A 19,866-nucleotide genomic window follows, 5' to 3' on the forward strand; every position below is an offset into this window, starting at 1 on the left:
CTATAACAGGGTCGGCATGATCTCAGAAATAGCCCAGCTTTCTTGAAATTAAGTGCAGTATAAAGAAGTCAAAAAATTTTCAAATTGAATCTTTTACAGTAAAACGAAATTTTTGGTGTCTTCTTTTACCGGATATTTAATTTTATAATCAGGGATGATTAGAATCTATCTGAACAGATTTCAAATTAGCGATTTTGCGAAATCTGTAATTTTATGTTTACCAAAAGATGTGCAAATTAAATGATCCTTCGGATCAAGTGGAATATGTTGTTTAAACTTTAAACCAGGGTGCGAAAAAGTTCTGGAACTTTTCAGTAGGTTCTGCTTGAAACATGGACCGTGGAGCGTTTTTAAAAATGTTCTCACGTTATAAGTTCCCATGAGAACTGATAAAGTAAAAGTTCTTGAAAATAAAAGTTCCAGTTGGAATGGAACTTATAAAATGTAGAAATAAAAATTTCTCTATAAACAGGAACAGATATTTTGTTCATCAATACTAGAAAAGTTCACAATCGTTGTAACAAATACTGAATACTACAACAACAATAAATAATTATTACAGTTAAATTGATATTCTGAATGTGTTATTTATTTGTAATATTTACCTACGCAGATATTATAGAATTTTTGTGGATTTTGGTTCATGTAAATTATAAAAAAAATATTATACAAGTTCTCTTTTCTGTTCAATACTTCTTATGAAACTATTAATTACGTGATGTTATGATTTTCATACCTTTTATTAAATAAACACGAAGAATATAATATTAATATTGTTAAATAAAACTAGTACCTAATATTTTAGTTTTTTTTTTCTTTATTTTATGGAACCTTTTTTAACAAATGTTTTAATATACCTATTTCCATGAAACTTTCATTATATAGGGTTCTAAAATATCTGTTCCATGACACTTTCTAAAAATTTGCTAAGGGTAACATTTCTTTCAACAAAAACTCCCCAGGAACAGATATTTCCTTAAACGAAACATATAAGTTCTAACAGAATTATTTAAAAATAAGAGTTCCAAAACTTTTTCGACCCCTGCTTTAAGCACTAATTTATACCCCACCAATTTTTGTACCCAGGTACTACCGGTATGTTGTGCGCAAGTTTGATTTACGGTGTGTGATCATATTAACAACTGTACATAACCTAGAAAGGACCGTTGAAAGTGGTTCGTCTAAATTACAGGTTAGAGCCGCGGAAGAATTGCCACGAATTACACAGAAGGATTCACCAGTGCGACCGCTAATCCCGTTTAATTGGAGAATTTATTTTTGTCAATGCGAAGACTGCCTGAGTCGCCGGGAATGCAACGAAACTTCTACTACACTCTGTAAGTTCCGTCTGTCAGAGGTTCAAAGTATCTTCCTCGGTATTTAAGAGAGCTACATCCAACATTGAAAAATAAGCTATTCCTCCAGAGTACACAGAAGCATCTGCCCACACAATTTTATGGTCATCCCATCGTGGCGCTCAGAGATTCGCGAATATTCGTAAAATACTGAGAGACTGCCTACGATATCCAGCGTGCAATTTTGTCAAAGTCTCGAAGCGGTGGTAGTCTCATCGGAGAAAAGGTCAGGGTTGGCGTCTCGAGGGGGGTGATTTCCGCCCAGTAATCGTCAAAATTAACAATCGGCCCTCGTAAAATGTCCAGAGAGTCATTTCTCCCAACGATTCTCTAGCGAACTGTAAATCTCCCTCGATCATGAATCGTCCCGCCGTGATTAGGGTAATTGCGCGCGGCTGTAGCTAGGCTCCTCTACCTCCGACGGCTAATTAAAAGGAATCATCGGCGAGGCTCATTATTTCCAACTCATATCCTAATGGATTCTTTCGCCGGCGGCTACGGTAAAGGCTCGTTTGACCGCTTAGTTGGGAAGGCGGAGGGCTAACTGGCCAGCAGAACGCAATGCAAACAGCATTTACATTAATTTCCCGGCGCACGTTTAATCTTAATAATTAATTCCTCCTACTTCGAACCCTTTGGCGGTCGATTCTGAAACAGAAGGCTGGGAATTAAATTGCGAGCCCGCTCTACTTTTCGCGGGCTTGCAAATGAGGACTGCTTTGCGGGAGTTCTCCTTCAAAGATAATCTCGCGGGTGCTGAAAAGTTTGGTACGTTTTGCATAGAGCAAAGGATATTGTTACGAGGGTGGAAATTATGAAGGAATGTGTAGGAGGAAGAGGTACGACGCGTGAAAGCTTCTGGGAATAAATTTGGACACTTGTTGATAGAGCTTGGTATTCATTTTTTTTTTTTTTTTTTTTTTTTTTTTAAGGTTAGAAATGATTTGTTGTATTGGAACGTTGGTTACTAAAAGCTTCCCTGCAGTTGGTAAAAGTTAAGCGGCGCTCCCCGGGACCCAAGGTAAGATGGGTGACCGCGGTTACTTTTTTATTTTTTCAAGCAGAACACTAACCTTTTCATTTTTCTCACTTTTAACCGTTGTCAATCTTTTCCTGCTCACCTTTTTTCGCAGCCATGGAAAATCGATTGAGTTTCACATACATCCAATTTTTTAAACGCTTAGACTATGCCATTAAATTATTATTATCTAAAGTTGGTGGGATCCAGTGGATAAAATATAATTTCCTTTTAGTGATAGAGCTTGTTAATCAAATTTTTTTTTTTAAGGTTAGAAATGATTTGTTGGATTGGAACGTTGGTTACTAAAAGCTTCCCTGAAGTTGGTAAAAGTTAAGCGGCGCTCCCCGGGACCCAAGGTAAGATGGGTGACCGCGGTTACTTTTTTATTTTTTCAAGCAGAACACTAACCTTTTCATTTTTCTCACTTTTAACCGTTGTCAATCTTTTCCTGCTCACCTTTTCTCGCAGCCATGATAAATCGATTGAGTTTCACATACATCCAATTTTTTAAACGCTTAGACTATGCCATTAAATTATTATTATCTAAAGTTGGTGGGATCCAGTGGATAAAATATAATTTCCTTTTAGTGATAGAGCTTGTTAATCAATTTTTTTTTTTAAGGTTAGAAATGATTTGTTGGATTGGAACGTTGGTTACTAAAAGCTTCCCTGAAGTTGGTAAAAGTTAAGCGGCGCTCCCCGGGACCCAAGGTAAGATGGGTGACCGCGGTTACTTCTTTATTTTTTCAAGCAGAATACTAACCTTTTCATTTTTCTCACTTTTAACCGTTGTCAATCTTTTCCTGCTCACCTTTTTTCGCAGCCATGGAAAATCGATTGAGTTTCACATACATCCAATTTTTTAAGCGCTTAGACTATGCCATTAAAATATTATTATCTAAAGTTGGTGGGATCCAGTGGATAAAATATAATTTCCTTTTAGAACGCTCTGAACCTAAACCAGTTCCCTCCCCATCGTTTGTTGTAATAAATTACAAATACACAAGTATGATAGTAATTAGGAAATCCTTTGTTTTCTCGATGGAAATGATTTTGGAGACTTACGGAACGGCCACGTAGACCAATTTCGGGTGGGGCTTCACTCTTGATAGCGTCGACACACACCCGCTGTGCCTCCGGAACGAAGTCAACGGAAGTGTCACTCTCATCGTCCCGGAATCTCTGCGTGCCAATCTCGAGGACGCCTCGTGTGGCACGAAAATAGCGTAGTCGTTCATGTTGAGGTTGAAAGTTCACACTTCCGACGGAACCAATATTCCATTAATAATTTTCCACTGATTTTCTGCGTCTTCAAGCTCCTAACCTCTCCCTACATCCGTTACTTAAAATCAAACAACCCTTCAGTTGCCAAAAACCAACTGGTTTCTACTGTTCCTGCTTTCAAATATTGTTTGCAAAATTGCAGTAGATTTTGAACGATTTTCAGCTATTTATTATTTGCTGCCAGAATTTATTTTTCGTGCTGAATTCAAGGAGGTTTGTTTCGAACTGCTGTGTCTGCTCCAAAAAGATCGAAACCACTTCCGTGTAAGAGCGGAAGTTCTATTAGCCGCTGAAGTTAATTTGGAAAGTTCGATACCTATGTTCGGTTGTTTTAATGAGTTTTTAGGTGTCAGTGTACGGTTTGCCCTTTCGACGACATTTCTGTCGACATTCTGTCTCGAGTAGCCTGCTATTCAGATGAAATCCTCGTTGATGGGTGCGTCCTTTTTCGCGAAAGGTCAGGGTGAGCTTATAACGAAGCAGGGTATTTATTTGCAATTCATTGAAATTAAAATTTCAGATCTCTCAGATCTGTATACCTAACACTTGCGCACGATTCCAAGTATTTCGTTACACGTCCCAAGCTAATCGAAGCGTCTTCGAATCCATCATTTGGAAATGACGGAGGTGCGACTAATTATACGATACAACTTGCTCCAACCGTCCTTGGACTATGTAAGAGGAAGTTTGAAGGAAATCGAGAGGAAGCGATGCTGACAGAATCATCATAGGCGACAGCAACCGCGGAACTGAAGCGCGAGCTGCTATTACGACGCCTTGTCCTAGCCTTCAGATTCGAAATGCCACGCACGGGGAAGACCCCGAACTCGGAAATTCAAAAAATTCTGAAACTTTGTGAATTTGCAGGGGATCTCCTCCTGATTGCAATACAATTTTCTGTTGCTACCCAAATTCACTTTAAGGGAGTGAAATTAACCCCTGAAAATGTTGACATTTTTTTATTTTATTTTGTAACTAGCAATCTGTAAGAGATGGAAAAAAAGTTTCAAGATAGGGGTTGCTTGTTTTAATTAGACCTATCAAATGGTAAAAGTTTTGCTAATTAAAAGAAGTAACTTCTGTCTTGGAAATTTTTATTTTATCTCTTACAGATTACCAATTGCAGAATAAAATCGAAAAACAGCCGAATTTTTCAGGGGTTAATTTCACCCCCTTAGAGTGAATTTTGGTAGCAACAAAAAATTGCGCTGTTATCAGAAGGAAATCCCCTACAAATTCACAAAGTTTCAGAATTTTTTGAATTTCCGGGTTCCGGGTATTCCCTTGTCAGTTAATAGCGTATTCGCGTCTGCGTTCGCTAATTTATCGGGCGGCGTAAAAAAAAACTGCAGCCTGATAACGCCGATAGTCGCATCCGCGAGGAAATTTATTTCGCCGTTACCTAACGCGAATAGATTTTCGAATGATTCTTAGAAGAGCGTTTAAGGAGAATTTATTTTCGGGCAGAAAATTCGAGAAGACGAAGGTGACGGGGCCTGATAAATTTTACGGCGGAGGCGTCGGCGGCCGGGATGGACGAGGAAATTGCGGGAAGCAATTCTGGATGGAAGGATCGAAGGAATGGTTTTTCATTTTGGATTCAAATTGTGCACCGTTGCGTATTTCTCACGGAACGTGTAAGCTGGACAACCAGACGTCGGATGAGATTGGTTGCAAGTTGCAAGCGACACTTCGCATATTGTTTCGTGGGGATTCCATGAAATTTGTATTTTCTCTTCGTTCTGATATTTTCCTTATCCTGTTTCGGAAAATTCTTTCGAATTGGTTTCGTTGAAAAAATATTCCCCCACTCGATGTAAGCTCACTGCTTCGATGCAAAAGCGCCTTAAGGGAGAACTTCAGTGACATTAAAAATAAGCGAAAATCATAAATTGCAGGAATGAAACTTTGTAAAATTTTAGAAAAATTGATTCCGTAGTTTTTAAATTATTTTACCTATTCTTATTGGAAGACGCAATATAAACGCGCCTTAAGGGAGAACTTCAGTGACAAAAATAAGCGAAAATCATAAATTGGAGGAATGAAATTTTGTAAAATTTAAAAAATATTGATTCCGTAATTTTTAAATTATTTTACCTATTCTTATTGGAAAACGCAATATAAACGCGCCTTAAGGGAGAACTTCAGTGACATTAAAAATAAGCGAAAATCATAAATTGGAGGAATGAAACATTGTAAAATTTTAGAAAAATTGATTCCGTAGTTTTTAAATTGTTTTACCTATTCTTATTGGAAAACGCAATATAAACGCGCCTTAAGGGAGAACTTCAGTGACATTAGAAATAAGCGAAAATCATAAATTGGAGGAATGAAACTTTGTAAAATGTTAGAAAAATTGATTCCGTAGTTTTTAAATTATTTTACCTATTCTTATTGGAAAACGCAATATAAACGCGCCTTAAGGGAGAACTTCAGTGACATTAGAAATAAGCGAAAATCATAAATTGGAGGAATGAAACTTTGTAAAATTTAAAAAAAAATGATTCCGTAGTTTTTAAATTATTCTACCTATTCTTATTGGTAAACGCAATATTGAAAAATATAACTACAAAATCAAGAGTGAAATAAAAGCCCAAGGGTATTTTTATTGCAGCAAAGTATCTTGTATAAACGTGTCTCCAAGAAACTGCTGCTTCTCGCTCGCATACCGGCTTCATTTCTCTGAGAAACGAAGGATTCAAAAAATATGGAAATGCGCTGCAGGGAAATATCGTGAATAGAAATGAAAAGCAGCAGGGAGGTAGTTCAATAACGCTTTAATGCTTTCTTATTCCTATTCCTACTGTACCAGAGGGAGTATTTCCCCACACTGAATGGTTCCCAGGAGCGAATAAAATGTGTATCGATGAAAAAAGTTCTTTCCTCAAATATTTACGGAATATAAAGTCTCTGTAAAGTGAATTGCAAAGGAAACTTCGCGCGGCCATCTTTTTCATGGAAACGAGGATATTACGAGTCCGGCCACTTTTTAACAATGAAATTTCAACTTAAGTTTAAACGAAACTACCGAAGGGTCACCATAACCTCAAAAAATTTTCCTCCTGCCATCTACTTCCCAGAGCCTCGCATTCCGGGTAACCATAACCTCAAAACTTGGCGGGAAGTTTGAATTACATTTTACGACTAAATCAAGAAAAATGCTTTCCCACCTTCCTGGCGAAATTTTTTAGCTTGGAAATTAACTCGGGACTTTGAATTACTACCTCCTTTGTTTTAAGCAAATACACGTGACGCAAATGGATGGGAGGGAGTCGTTCTTTTCTTTTTGTCGTGAAAAGGAGGGAAGTTGCTGAGACTGAGGAAAGGAACCTCAGTTCCTGTGAAAATGGCCAAAGCAGACGTGCCAAGGTGGAAGAAAGATCTCCATGGAAATGGAAAAAGTTTCAGGTGACTGGAGCTTGTGCTCGATTAGAGAGCATCTGCGGCGGGAAGGGGGCGCGCTCGAGGTAAATTTGGAACGGCGTCATGGGGGCCCGTGAAAGATTAACAGCTCTGAACCCTTGACGGACAAATGGAGGGCCGACGAGATACGTAACACGTTGTATTAAAATTAGAAAGCTTCGGTTAGCTTTGCTGGCGATTACGTGGATGAAAGCGAGATCAGCTTGAGTAAAATTGAAGACTGTAAAACCATTTTGACTTCTACTTTCAGCTGAATGCGCTATAGGGATGATTAAGGCAGCCCAGTCGCTAGAAAATTAATTTTTTTTTAATTTGTTTTAAAACTTTAAACGCGATTATCTCGAAATGACATTTTTTTCAACTGGTGCAGGTGATTGCAAAAAACTATTTAACCAATCAGTCTGAAATTTTGACACGCTATTCAGCACGTCAGTGTCTATGGCCGGGACTAGGATTATATTTATTGATAAAAAATTAACAAAATGGCGGACGTTTGAAGTTTAAATGTCGAAATACGGTGAATTTTTCCAGCATTTTGCCTTGTAAAAAGTATGAAATGGTTAATAACAAAAGGTTTCCGTAGTCCCGGCCATAGCCACTGATGTGCTGAATAACGTGTAAAAATTTCAGACCGATTGGTCGAATAGATTTTTTGCAATCACCTGCAACAGTTGAAAAAAATGTCGTTTTGAGATAATCGCGTTTAAAGTTTTAAAACAAATTAAAAAAAAATCTTTTAAATTTTTCTGTATAATATAAGAGTAGATTAATAAATACCAAAAAGATTTATTGCATTATACGTTGCATCTACGGAGAAAAAAATCTTTAAAAGGAGCTTAATTTTCCAACCCGCCACAGTGGACCCACCCCTTAAGTTGGGTTCCATTTGGATTAGAGATAGTCATAGATGAAATTTATCTTAGGTCCACTGTAAATCCACTAATTGGGTGGAAGAAGACCCTTGGGAACCCTTTCGGAGTGGAGCAACCAAACAGTTTTTTACGACCCGAGGTGAAGCATTTACTTTGATTAGGTGAGTACTTAGTAAGTCTCTGAGGGCGAGAGTCCCACCCCCTAAATCACTAGCATGACCTTATTACTAAAGAAGACTTAAAACTCTCTACTATGGATCCATTTGTAAAAATTACACTCAAGCCCTTTTTTTTCTAGGATGCAAGATAAATTCTTCAATTTCATAAGTAGACACGTAGATTCTTGTGAAAGGAGTGGTCTGGGTGAGGCATATCACCACGCTTATCCACTATTTGTATAAGTAGCTATCTTTCCAACCCAGCAATTTCAGTATCAGTATATTTCTGCAAATGAAAAGTGTCTTTCTAGGGATCAACTGATTAACACTTTCCTGCAACAGGTGGATACCCCCAAAGCCACAGGATTAGAAACCCAAATACTCGAATTAGCACGAATACCTTAAATTTGAGCCTGAAATATTTTTTGTTAAAAAATAATTCATATTTTCTGACTGGATGCAAGTCGAGCTTCTATAAGCAATTTAAACCCTGCGAATGCAATTTAAAGCACCCTCAGCACCCCGGTGCTTCTACAGAAAGTCGCGCACGACATTCGCACTCGCGCGTATAAAACAGAAACAACTTTGCCTGGCATTCTTCACATTTATCGCACACTGTCGATCAAACGCATTTCTCGTTTACCGCATCGAAAAATCCTGCACGAAGTAACAATATATTTAACGAGGAATCCGATATTAGTTTCATTTCGCTCCCGTTTAATTATTTGTTGCTCAGCACGCTGCTCGCGTGTTTACAGCGAGCGACGTTGCCGGGGAGCTCTGCAACAAGCGACGATTCCAATGCGATGTCACGATTCAAATTTCATCCCGCTTAATTAATTGCACGTCGTTTAATCACCATCGAGCGCGATTCTCGGCGAATAATTATCGCAGGACAAGCATTCCCGGATAATGAAGCCAATATTATTTCCAAAAATGTTCCATATAGTGCTGCAATTAAATAAATCGCCAATTAAAGCGACGGGGAAAAAATTGGGACTCGAATGAAAATTGCAAAGTAATTTCCCGATAGATATCATTCGTGCTCGTATTCAACTGCGCGGCAATTTCGCGATTCGTTTTTTAAATACATTGGGAGCGCTTTTCTATCGTTGACTTTGGAATAATTGCCGCAGCCGTGCGCTGCGTCGACAGGCGTCTGAGGATCGGAAATCGTGACAGAAACATAATCGATAATCGCGTCACTGATACGTCCTAGCACGATACACCTTGATCAGCCAGCAATGTTTGCATAGATACGGAAATCTACTGGCACAATCTACTATCGACACGAGTTGTCACGATAATGAGGAAACCTTTTCCACGCTGAAATATTGCAAATGTCCAGCGACTTCAGCTGTCCGGGAGTCACGAAAATCGTTCGGACGAAAATCGAGCACCTTGCAGCTAGAGGGGCGCAACTCCATTTTTCAGAGTTTTTGAGTTGCGACTTGTATTGTAGGTACGTAAAAAAAAATATCTGCATCGTTTGGTGCGCGTGCAAGTCCGATAACAAATGAGCGATTTACTGCAAATTTTGAAACAGTTCCGCGCGATATCTTTGTTTTGAAAAATTCGCGAAAAATAGAATTAAAAACTTATCAGCTCGATAACTACTACTTATTGCGTGGAAAATATATATCTTCAACTCGTGCGAATTTCACAACAGTCGACGTGCGTCGAATAATTTTAATTAGTATTAAAAATATGGTAGTTTCTGTACTCCTGAAAGAGACGAGGGTTCGTTAAATCTGGGACTAACTGTATGCAAATTATCTGGATAGTTTACTGGTGTTTAAAATTTTCTAAAATTGTGTTTCAAAATTGCCACCTAGTTGAAGCTAAATTTTGGTTCAGCTTTGTTCAGTCTTTCTCAGTTTAGTCGCGCAGCGTTTGAACGTTACAGTGAGCTTGGTTCGAGGCAGGGAAATTGTTTATTTGTACGAGGGGATCGTTGAACTGGGTTCCACGCGAAAATTCGTTTAAGGCACGCGAGAATCGTCTTGGACACCGTTCTGACAACAACAACAGTAAAGTGTCGCTTGGCTCCACGCCACTGAGTGCGAAAGAGAAATATTCGGTGGCTAATACTCCCCTCTCTGGTATTCGATTTTCCATTTTGATTCGACTAATCTCCTCTTCCCCCGCCACGAAATAATGATTCGTGGAATTATCAGTCGTTTCGCGGAATTGCGTTTGAAATGCTTTTGCTGTGCTTTGTGGGTGGCAGGGAACCGAGAATCCTTCGGGTTTAATTAAATACTAGCAGAATTATGCACAAAAGGGGAGAATTTTTTTGACACGTTTTTCACCGAGATTTCCTGTTTACATTCGCGTTTTAAATTTCGAATGTTGACTCCTGTTATCAATGCTGAATACTGGCTTGATGCTCTGCTACTGATTAAAGATAAAAATTTCGAAACATCGATGTGAGCTTGGCGATGATAAATCCGCGGTTTCCTACATTTTATTAGTGCAGAATTATGGCAACCACCTCGACGACATAAAATTTTACTGCAGCTCGAAATAGAGTTGGGCGGCTGAAGCTCCTCTACTTTGATTTTGGTTGAATTTCTGAATATTTAAAGTTCGCGATAGATCGAAGGGGATTAGAGCTCAAAACTGTTGGGTTGCCAGTAAATAATTGCACATCTAGATGGATTATTTTCCCCCGTTTCCTCGATGGCAAAATTGAAAATCCGGCACAAGCTAAAATAAATTCGTTTATGTACAATCAAAAATGAAACTTTTTGCTTGTCGGCTGTTTATTATTACTCAAGAGACAGGGGTTCTCAATCCCTTCATTTAGCAGAAAATTCTAATTTAAACGCGTTAGGAATTTTAAAGACGCAGAACCTCAAATAATCGAGAAATCTTCACTTGAAAATATCTTTCAACGGAATAGCAGCCTTTCCCCTCACTTCTCGTTGAACCAAATAAAACTTCTCTAGCTTAAATCTTCCTCTAAAGACACTCAGAGAGTCCGTCGAAAGGGCAAACATCAAATGCTGAGCAACACTCGTGACATCACACAGCGTCTAACACCATCGAATCTCAAACTTCCCACCTAACTCCACCCACTTTCCGAATCCCAAAACCCCTGAAGGAACCCAAAACTGCAAAGCAGTACCTCCAAAGCTGCTCAACGTAGACACCACCAATTCACCGCACAAAGTCACCACCGATCACTGCGCAAATCACCACTGAACCACCCGTGTGCCCCGCCAGGCTCTTCAGCGTGCGCGGAAAAAAGAAACACCAAGAGGAGAAGGAGCAGAAAGGAAGTTGCACCCTTTCTTCTTCCTCGTCCTCAGGATCACTTGGTTACGAGCAAAGCACCGTGCTCGGCACGAGTCAAGCCGCAAACTGCGCCAGCGAATGGCTCGCCTAGGCCGGTAAACACTGCTCCTAGCTGGCCCTCGTCCTGGCGTGTGTCCTGTACCAAGGACACAGGCACGTTGCTCGCGCGCGCCGCGAAGAACGTTCCTCGTCGGTCGCGTGCCCGCTGTGAACTGGCTCCGGCTATGCTTGCGGCTGTTGCTTATACGTAGCTACAGGTATGTGTACCTGCGTGTCACTGTCGCGGTCGAGACCACCTTCTTGTAAATATTGCAAGTGCTACCGCTTTGCTTAGCGGGAAGGGGTCATGGGATTGAGTGGATGGCAGAGTGGTGAGAGTCAAGAGGGACTTCATTGTTGGGTCATCAATTTGGAGTTGTGCCTGGACATGTGGACCTAAAGCTGGGCTGCATTAGGTGGCTGCTTGATGCAAGTGATTATCACTGCTACTTATGGTTGTGGCAGGTCAGTTTCTGTGGTGGAGGTTGGTACTTGGCTATGCAGCTGATGGAAGAGAGTTCCTTTTTTAGGGCCATTTTTGGGCCGTTTCAGGGCATTTAGGACACCCAATTCCAAATCTCGTAACCTATAGTAGGGGCCAAAAAGTTGACACTTTTCGAACCACCACTTTTTTTATTACTTTTTAATATCGACTCAAAAGTGCAGTGTTTGCATAATATACATATTCTGGAAGAGAATTGAAAGCTGTATAATATCTAGTTGCAGTTGAATTTATTTAACCAACAAACAAAAACCCTACGTGACATTAAACATGATAACGAGCTTTTAAAGCCTACCAAAAGTTTTGAATATTAATAAAAAAAAATTAATATTTTGTGGAGGTACCTTTTGCTTTTAGGACAACCTAAACAGTTACTAAATGTGGTAACTTCTTTGTCGGCCACAGAAATTTGTCACCCCGTTCAATGTGATGTAACACTTTTGTTTGTCAGTTAAATAAATTCTACTTTAACTAATGTATGTATTTCTTGTCACTCTAATATTTGTTTCATTGAAATAATTGTTACTATCATGTATGGAGTGCAAGATGTCGCTGATAATCAGAATTAGTGGTAACAGTAAACTGTTAATTTTTATTACTACTGTCACAATTGTAGGAATTAAAATAGTACTATTGTAGGCAAATTACTTGTAGTTGTAATACTTATCTTTTCTAAATGGTAGAAGGCACTTTCTTCTTTCTTTTGCCATTTTAGTAATCTCTTGTCAACAATATTACAATTTGCAATCAGAATTTTTAGCTTCGTGAAGGGCTTAATGTACGTACTTAGCAAAAGGAAATGTGGGCATACCTGTTTGAGCACCATTTTCTCAAAAATTTGTTATATAAGTTTGAATCTGAGCATAGATTACCTTCCTGCGCCACTGTAGGAGTCACTACTGTTGTTTACGATTATAATTTTAAATTTGTTACAGCAATAATTTCAAATATCGGTGGTATGATAATTATATTTTTATATTTTACTAGAATAATTAATAACTATTCAAAAATAATTTGAATAGTTATTAATTATTCTAGTAAAATATAAAAAATAATTATAACCTATCAAAAATTAAAATAAACGAATTCTTTATAGTTATTTACTCAATTATTATTAAATTATTAGCAATAATTATACATACATTAATACCGGAATTAACCGAAATTCAACTAAATAATCAATTTAATCTAATAATATTTTTATTTACAAAATTTATCTTTACCCCTTAAGACTAATAACAATAATCACAATTTTAAATTTATTATACTGTTTAATCGTAACAATTAAGATATGCTCTTCAAAATATTCCCCTCTATGAAAAATTAATTATGAATAAATCTAAATTCATTAGAAAAATAAAGCATAACCCACCCTTAAGAATTACAAGTAACTCTTTAATTAACTTACCTTCCCCAATAAATATTAATTCTTGATGAAACTTAGGATGAATTTTAGGAGTTTATTTAAAAACTCAAATTATCTCCGGAACTTTCCTATCTTTACATTACTAAATGTTAATCTAGCCTTCGAAAGAGTTATTCGTATTATAAAAGACGTAAATTTAGGGCGATTAATTCGGCTAATCCATATAAATGGGGCATCTTTATACTTCGTTGTTATATATTTACATGTAGGTCGAGGAATTTCCACGCCACCTAGACAAATGGTCAGAGGAGATTTCATCATTTCTTTCATTTTGGATGTGACTTTCATAGTGTCCCATTTTCCAGTATACTGATCCCAATTTAAAATAATTTAATACATAATTTACTGTAATTATTCCTACTGCTATTATCGGTCATAATTTTTTACTTATTGTAATAATTACACCCTCCACCCCTGTTCCCTTGAACAAGTGAAAGGAGAGAATTCAGTAATTGTTATTCCTTTTTCGAAACATATTCCCAGGTACTTTATAGAGAAAGAAGAGTAGACTGCACCCACACCTAGGGATGAAAAATAAACCGCGTGCCTTTTACTGTGACAAAACTGAAAATAGACCGCAAAAGCTGGAAACTCGTATCCTTTATAGAGACACGTAGAAGAAATATTTTTATGGCGGAAGTTTCCTAACGAGAACATTCGTTGTTTGCTCCATAGTGGAAACAGTAGCTCGAGAACGAGAATTTTCAATGGAAACAGAAAAGAAAGTCTCTCCGAAGAAATAATTGGAGATCTTGAAAAGGTGAAAGCAACGATATAAAGAAACTATTTATAATTAACAAATTCGTACACTTTGCCCATAGAAAAGCAAGCAGTAAAACAATTTTCTTTCAGCATTGTAAAAGCCAACAAGTAATTTACAAAATAAAAAATTCATAAAAATTATTCTCCTCTTTCACCAAACGACTACGTTCGAAAGGCAAAAATTTGCAAAGAAATAATTGTAGAAATTTCACGAGGAAATACTGCAATACAAATGCGAAATACAAATCGATACTTCCAGTATTTTCCTGAGGTCCTTTTGGACGCTTCTTTGCGCATTGGCGCCCAAGTTCCATCTCCGAATAGATCAGCTCGAAGATTCGCGGAATAGTGGAACGACTGACGTCAAGCAGTTTTCTTTAAACAGTAACAACGTGTAATTTACGTCCCACGCGTTAAAATCGTTAACATAAATTGGCCGAAGACATAAACTGCATCAGCGAAGATTATGGCAATTTCCATGCACTGGGGCCACCGACTGACATCGTGGAATTTACGAGTGAGCATCCTAATGAGAAGTAACAGCAAAGTCCCATTTCTTCATCAGCTCCATTTCGGTGGAAAATTTCACGAAGCTTATAAATCCCAATGTATTATTAAAAGAAAAAAAGAATCGAAGAAAATGTTCATTAATGCTTTACATTTTCTGCTCTCCTAATTCTTATAGAGCCTCGTACATTCTACTGTGTTCAACAAAAATTACGAGCACTCACCCCTATTTTTTAAAATCTCTTGCACTCGGATGTATTAATGGAAAAATGGAAAAAGGGATGTTGGATTTTTGAGAAATTTTTTTACTAAACATCAGACTAAAATAGTCCATGCGAAATATGAAATTTCACTTTCGACAGAAAAGTAAATGTGCGATGTAAGTTAACGTTCGAAATCTGAAATTAAAAAGGAAGGACAGCGAGAAAAATGAAAATCGTGATTTGAAATTTTCAGATGTCTAATTGGAACGATTTCTGGGTCGAAATGGTCCAGTTGAGGGAATTAGAAGGCGAGACAGATAGGCTAAAATGGCGAAGAAAATAGACGCGTCACGCTCGCCTAATTGCGCGCCGTGGATCCTCGTGTTGGCATTACGAAATTCATTACACAACATGACGTGTGTCTGGAAACCTTTTATTAGTTAATAACGCAAGAATTATGAGATCGGACCGGCCATTGTTGGAGAGAAAAATTTTCCTGAGCCTCCGGGATTGATGGACGCTTGGATGGCTGCTGCAGAAAAATGCTAAGATTACGTTGCTGACTTTAATAATTATTCTGGCGAGAGTTGGTCGAATCCTTTGAGAGATTAGCATAGAAGAAGAAGAATTCGGAGTGAATATTAATAACTAAACTAATCGATAGGAGAAGAAAACTGAGTGCCCTGTGGCTACTAACAAGGGGAGGACACCATGTGGTAGACATCGATTTTGACGAGCCTTGGCACGATGGATCTATGTCGAAAATAAGTAAATAGGTGTCCGAGCGTTTCTGCCAATGAGCCTTAATAATAGAGATATTTACATGGAAATTATTATAAATTTCATAGTGGCCGTGGGGTTTTAGGGGGTGAAAATACCACACTACCCTGGCGCCCGCGGGGATTCCCCTCTGGACGAGTCGGGGTGCCTTTTGAAGATTTCTCCAAGTTAAAAAAAAGGAATTATAAATTTTTTTTTAACGTGGCGATATTAAAATGCACCTTGACGCCTCCAGAAGGGAATTCTCCGCGGGCGCCAGGGTAGCTGTGGGATTTTTACTAATTTTTCGAATTTTCGAATACTCGAATATTCGAATTTTCGAATACTCGAATATTCGAATTTTCGAATACTCGAATACTCGAATACTCCTAATTTTTCGAATTTTCGAATATTCGAATATTCTAATTTTCGAATACTCGAATATTCCATTTTTCGAATACTCATAATTTTTCGAATTTTCGAATATTCGAATATTCTAATTTTCGAATACTCATAATTTTTCGGATTTTCGAATACTCATAATTTTTTCGAATTTTCGAATACTCTTAATTTTTTCGAATTTTCGAATACTCGAATATTCAATTTTTCGAATACTCATTATGTTTCGAATTTTCGAATACTCGAATATTTTAATTTTCGAATACTCGAATATTCTAATTTTCGAATACTCGAATATTCTAATTTCCGAATACTCGAATATTCTAATTTTCGAATATTCGAATATTCTAATTTTCGAATACTCGAATATTCGATTTTTCGGAGAAATTATTCGTATTCGCATATTTACCGCCCTAGTCTGAACGTGAAAGGGTTGAGCCAAGATATAACCCGAGCAAATCTTGAGCAACAATAATTTTAATCAAATCCACTAATTCCAAATCTCATCCCCCATACGTAATTTGGAAACTTTGATATTTAGTGAAATTTCGCGAAATCCCAGGGTAACTAGTTTCGAAACGGTACAAGGAAGGGGGTTTCACAGCAGGTGGTTTGATTCTGACGAAATCGGGAGCGTGGAGATAAGGGAGGGGCAAGTGCAAACTAATTAACGTTGAGCTGAAGGAAGATTCTAAAGCTGGGGTCATTTTAATCAGTGATCAAACGCAGTTCGAAGCCACGTCAATTATCGAGATAGAGTGTCAACGACTGCAACAGTCAAGCTTCACGCGTTCCCCCGGGGGACTGTCGGAAAAATCGATGGCCACGTTTACAACGGGCTCGCATAACTGGCCGAAATAACGAGACGTTATGGCCGCCGTAAATCGCAATGGGGCCTTTATACTCCAACTTTTGTGTATATTTTTCCTCGCTGCTCATAAAACATCATGCCCTGCGTTCGAGGAACGAACGCCTCGACGAAATTCTAATTCTTCAGTTCCCTCGTCGCAAAGGAATGGTATCGCCTGAAGTTATCAGCAAGATAACTGTGAAGACTTGAGTGGTAAAATGTTGAGTGGTTAAATGTTGAGTAGATCAGGTCGTGAAGTAATTTTGGAAATAAAATTTTCAGGGTCTCCTTGGTTGTGGAAGACACTATCAGAGCCCTTCTAATTCTTTGCTCATCTTTGATGGTATATGCAGGGTCCATTTTGACCCATATTATAGCTTAATGTCTTCATCCCAGAATTAAAAAATAAAAAAGAAATAACATAGTTTTGACAGAGAATGATCTACGATACTATTTTTAAGCCAACTTGTGGTGGAGGGCGACGCGTCTGGCCTAGCTACCCCGACAAAATAATTTTTGGAAATTAGTTAGTATTTAATAAAACGTCCTAGGTACATTATGATTCCTCGTGATTTTTTTTGAACCCCTCTTTCTAGAGAAATTAATAAATCTTGAAGCTATTTATTAAAAACATTGTTTTTCAAAAAATTCCTCGTGGTCGCACCCTCTAAAAGTAAATGTTTCTTACAAATTCGTATTCATTTTAATTTAAGAACTAATTTTGTAGATTCTTATAATAAATTATGTTAAACGATTTTACTAAAAATGCACTAAAAAGTAATTTTTTTTTTTACTAAAATTTCGATGGTAACATGTGATTTTAAATAAAATCATACAAACTCTGTGATTCTCCTGTAGAATTGTTCGAATCAATTATAAAGAGAAAGGATAATCACAAAGTTTACATGATTTTATTTAAAGTCACTTATCACCATCGAAATTGTAGTACAAGAAAAGAATTATTTTTTAGTTTCTAGTGCATTTTTAGTAAAATCGTTTAACATAATTTTTTTATTAAATAATAAATAATTTTTTTTATTAATAAATAATTTTTTTTTCTCTAGTTTTTAGTGTTTGCTTTTTTTCTATTATTTTTTTTTTTAATTTTTGACGACTTTTTCGTGGAAGTCGGTGAGAATTGAGTTGCCAGATTTGAACCACACACCAAACAAAAAAACACACAGAAGATCGAAGCTAAGTAAAATTATTTAATAATAAGTATTATCTGTGATTTAAATAAATATGTGAATTAGACCTGCGAATTAGATAATTCTAACGCGACCGAGGCCCAAAGAGTTTGCAACCGCAATAAGAACGAGCAAGCCGATTGTTGGCTAGGTATCTTTTATTTACCTTGTACTCGAAATAGATCCGTTTTACAATCCGGTTAATACTTCGAATTTAGTATTCTGTTTACAATGAACTCACTAACATCCTACACTTTTCTAAGCCGTAATCGCAGCGCGGAAGCGCGATAAAATCATTCTGCTGGGAATTAAGTATGCGCTTCCGAAAATTTTCTAAAAATTTTGTAATATTAAATGATGCTTTAGCAACGTAGTAGAAAATTTTAGATGTTTTTAAAATATCTCAATAATTTAGGAAGGGTTTAGAAATTCCAAGCTATTGAAAGATATAAAAAAAAATATGTCAGAAATTTTTTGAGAATACTTTGAAATTATTTTGGGAACTCTGAAACGATCAATAAGACTTAGAAATATTTTTGGAAATAACGGGGAAATATTTCAGGAAAATTTTAAGCGGGAATGTTTTACAAGTGACAAAATAATTATTTGAGAAATTCGGCACGAAACGTACCGCGAACAGCTCAAATGCCATTTGCCTTTGGGGCTCACATTTGTAACATTAAACCGTATTAACGATACGTCATCAGCATTCGCGATAGCTAATGCAACAGCGAAACATGTTCCAGCGTATACATTCTCCGTTTATCAATCTGTAACGTCCCCATGGAGATTTCCATTTAACGATTAAATAAACAAACTACTTCTAACGAAAATGAAAATATAAACTAAAATGCTTAAACAATTCCAAGACAGCATTCCGCAAAAAAGTAAATAGAAAATGAAATAGCCCGGAAAATAAAAAATGAAAGTATACACAAGAATTAATTTTTCTAAGTCTTCGTATCAATATTATACATCCGTGCGTTGAACGCCCATGGGCGTTCGAATCACGTGCCGAAGGATACACGATTATTAATTACGCACGTGGAGTGTGTTGAAGGTGCAAACCCTGGCAGCCGAAAGATTAATACAAAATTGCTTTAATATTGTTATTCCAACTATTTTGCAATGGCTATAACGTTAAAATGGGCTCAGGTTACTCGAAGAACAACACGTGAGAACAGACTCAAAATACTCGTGATGGAATGGTTACAGTAATCGATAGCCATTTCGCGGAGACGATGAATGGTGTCGAGATTCATACTCGATGAATGTTCAGAGGCGTGACGTCTGCACGTCCACAGCCACCGTCGATATAATTTTCCATTAGTCGGGCTGAATGGATACCCCGATTAGGCTCCAAAATTAGGTCACAAATGATGCGGCTAAAGGCAGATTTATTACAATATACGCACTCCCATAAAGCAATGCTCCATCATCATGCAGAAGATGTAGCACACCATGTATCATTTTAAAAAAAACCTTAATGTTTTTGAAATGATCTGGACGACTACGTATCTCGAAATCCTTTAACGTCTCCTCGAATCAATTGTTTTTATTTCTGTGTATGTAACTCATTAAAAAAAAATTGTAAAATATTAGCAATAAATAAAATTACCTTTCCTTAACAATTAAAATCTTTTCACTAAATTTAATGAATTTCAGATCATTGAGGGTTGGTAGCTTTCTGGATAACAATTATACCTGTTGGACCTAGTTATCCAGAAAGCTACCAACCCTCAATGATCTGAAATTCAGTAAATTCAGTGGGAAGATTTTAATTGTTAAGGAAAAGTAATTTTATTTCTTGCTAATATTT

At 37.3% G+C, this 19,866-nt stretch overlaps 1 protein-coding gene across 13 annotated transcripts in view; it reads right to left on the bottom strand.

Annotated features, from left to right (window-relative positions):
- The window catches only part of Dnc (phosphodiesterase dunce), a 483,414-nt gene that overhangs the window by 92,456 nt on the left and 371,092 nt on the right, over positions 1-19,866 (bottom strand). The window contains exon 1 of one of the 13 annotated variants that reach the window (XM_076827793.1): positions 3,442-4,036. The exons of the other annotated variants lie outside the window; for them this stretch is intronic. Coding sequence (XP_076683908.1) covers positions 3,442-3,614 — 173 coding nt within the window. The 5' untranslated portion in view covers positions 3,615-4,036. Of the gene's footprint in view, positions 1-3,441; positions 4,037-19,866 lie in introns of those variants that run through there. 13 annotated transcript variants of the gene reach the window in all.

The sequence above is a fragment of the Andrena cerasifolii genome, chromosome 15 (assembly GCF_050908995.1).
Source record: "Andrena cerasifolii isolate SP2316 chromosome 15, iyAndCera1_principal, whole genome shotgun sequence".
NCBI classification, from domain to species: Eukaryota; Metazoa; Arthropoda; class Insecta; order Hymenoptera; family Andrenidae; genus Andrena; species Andrena cerasifolii.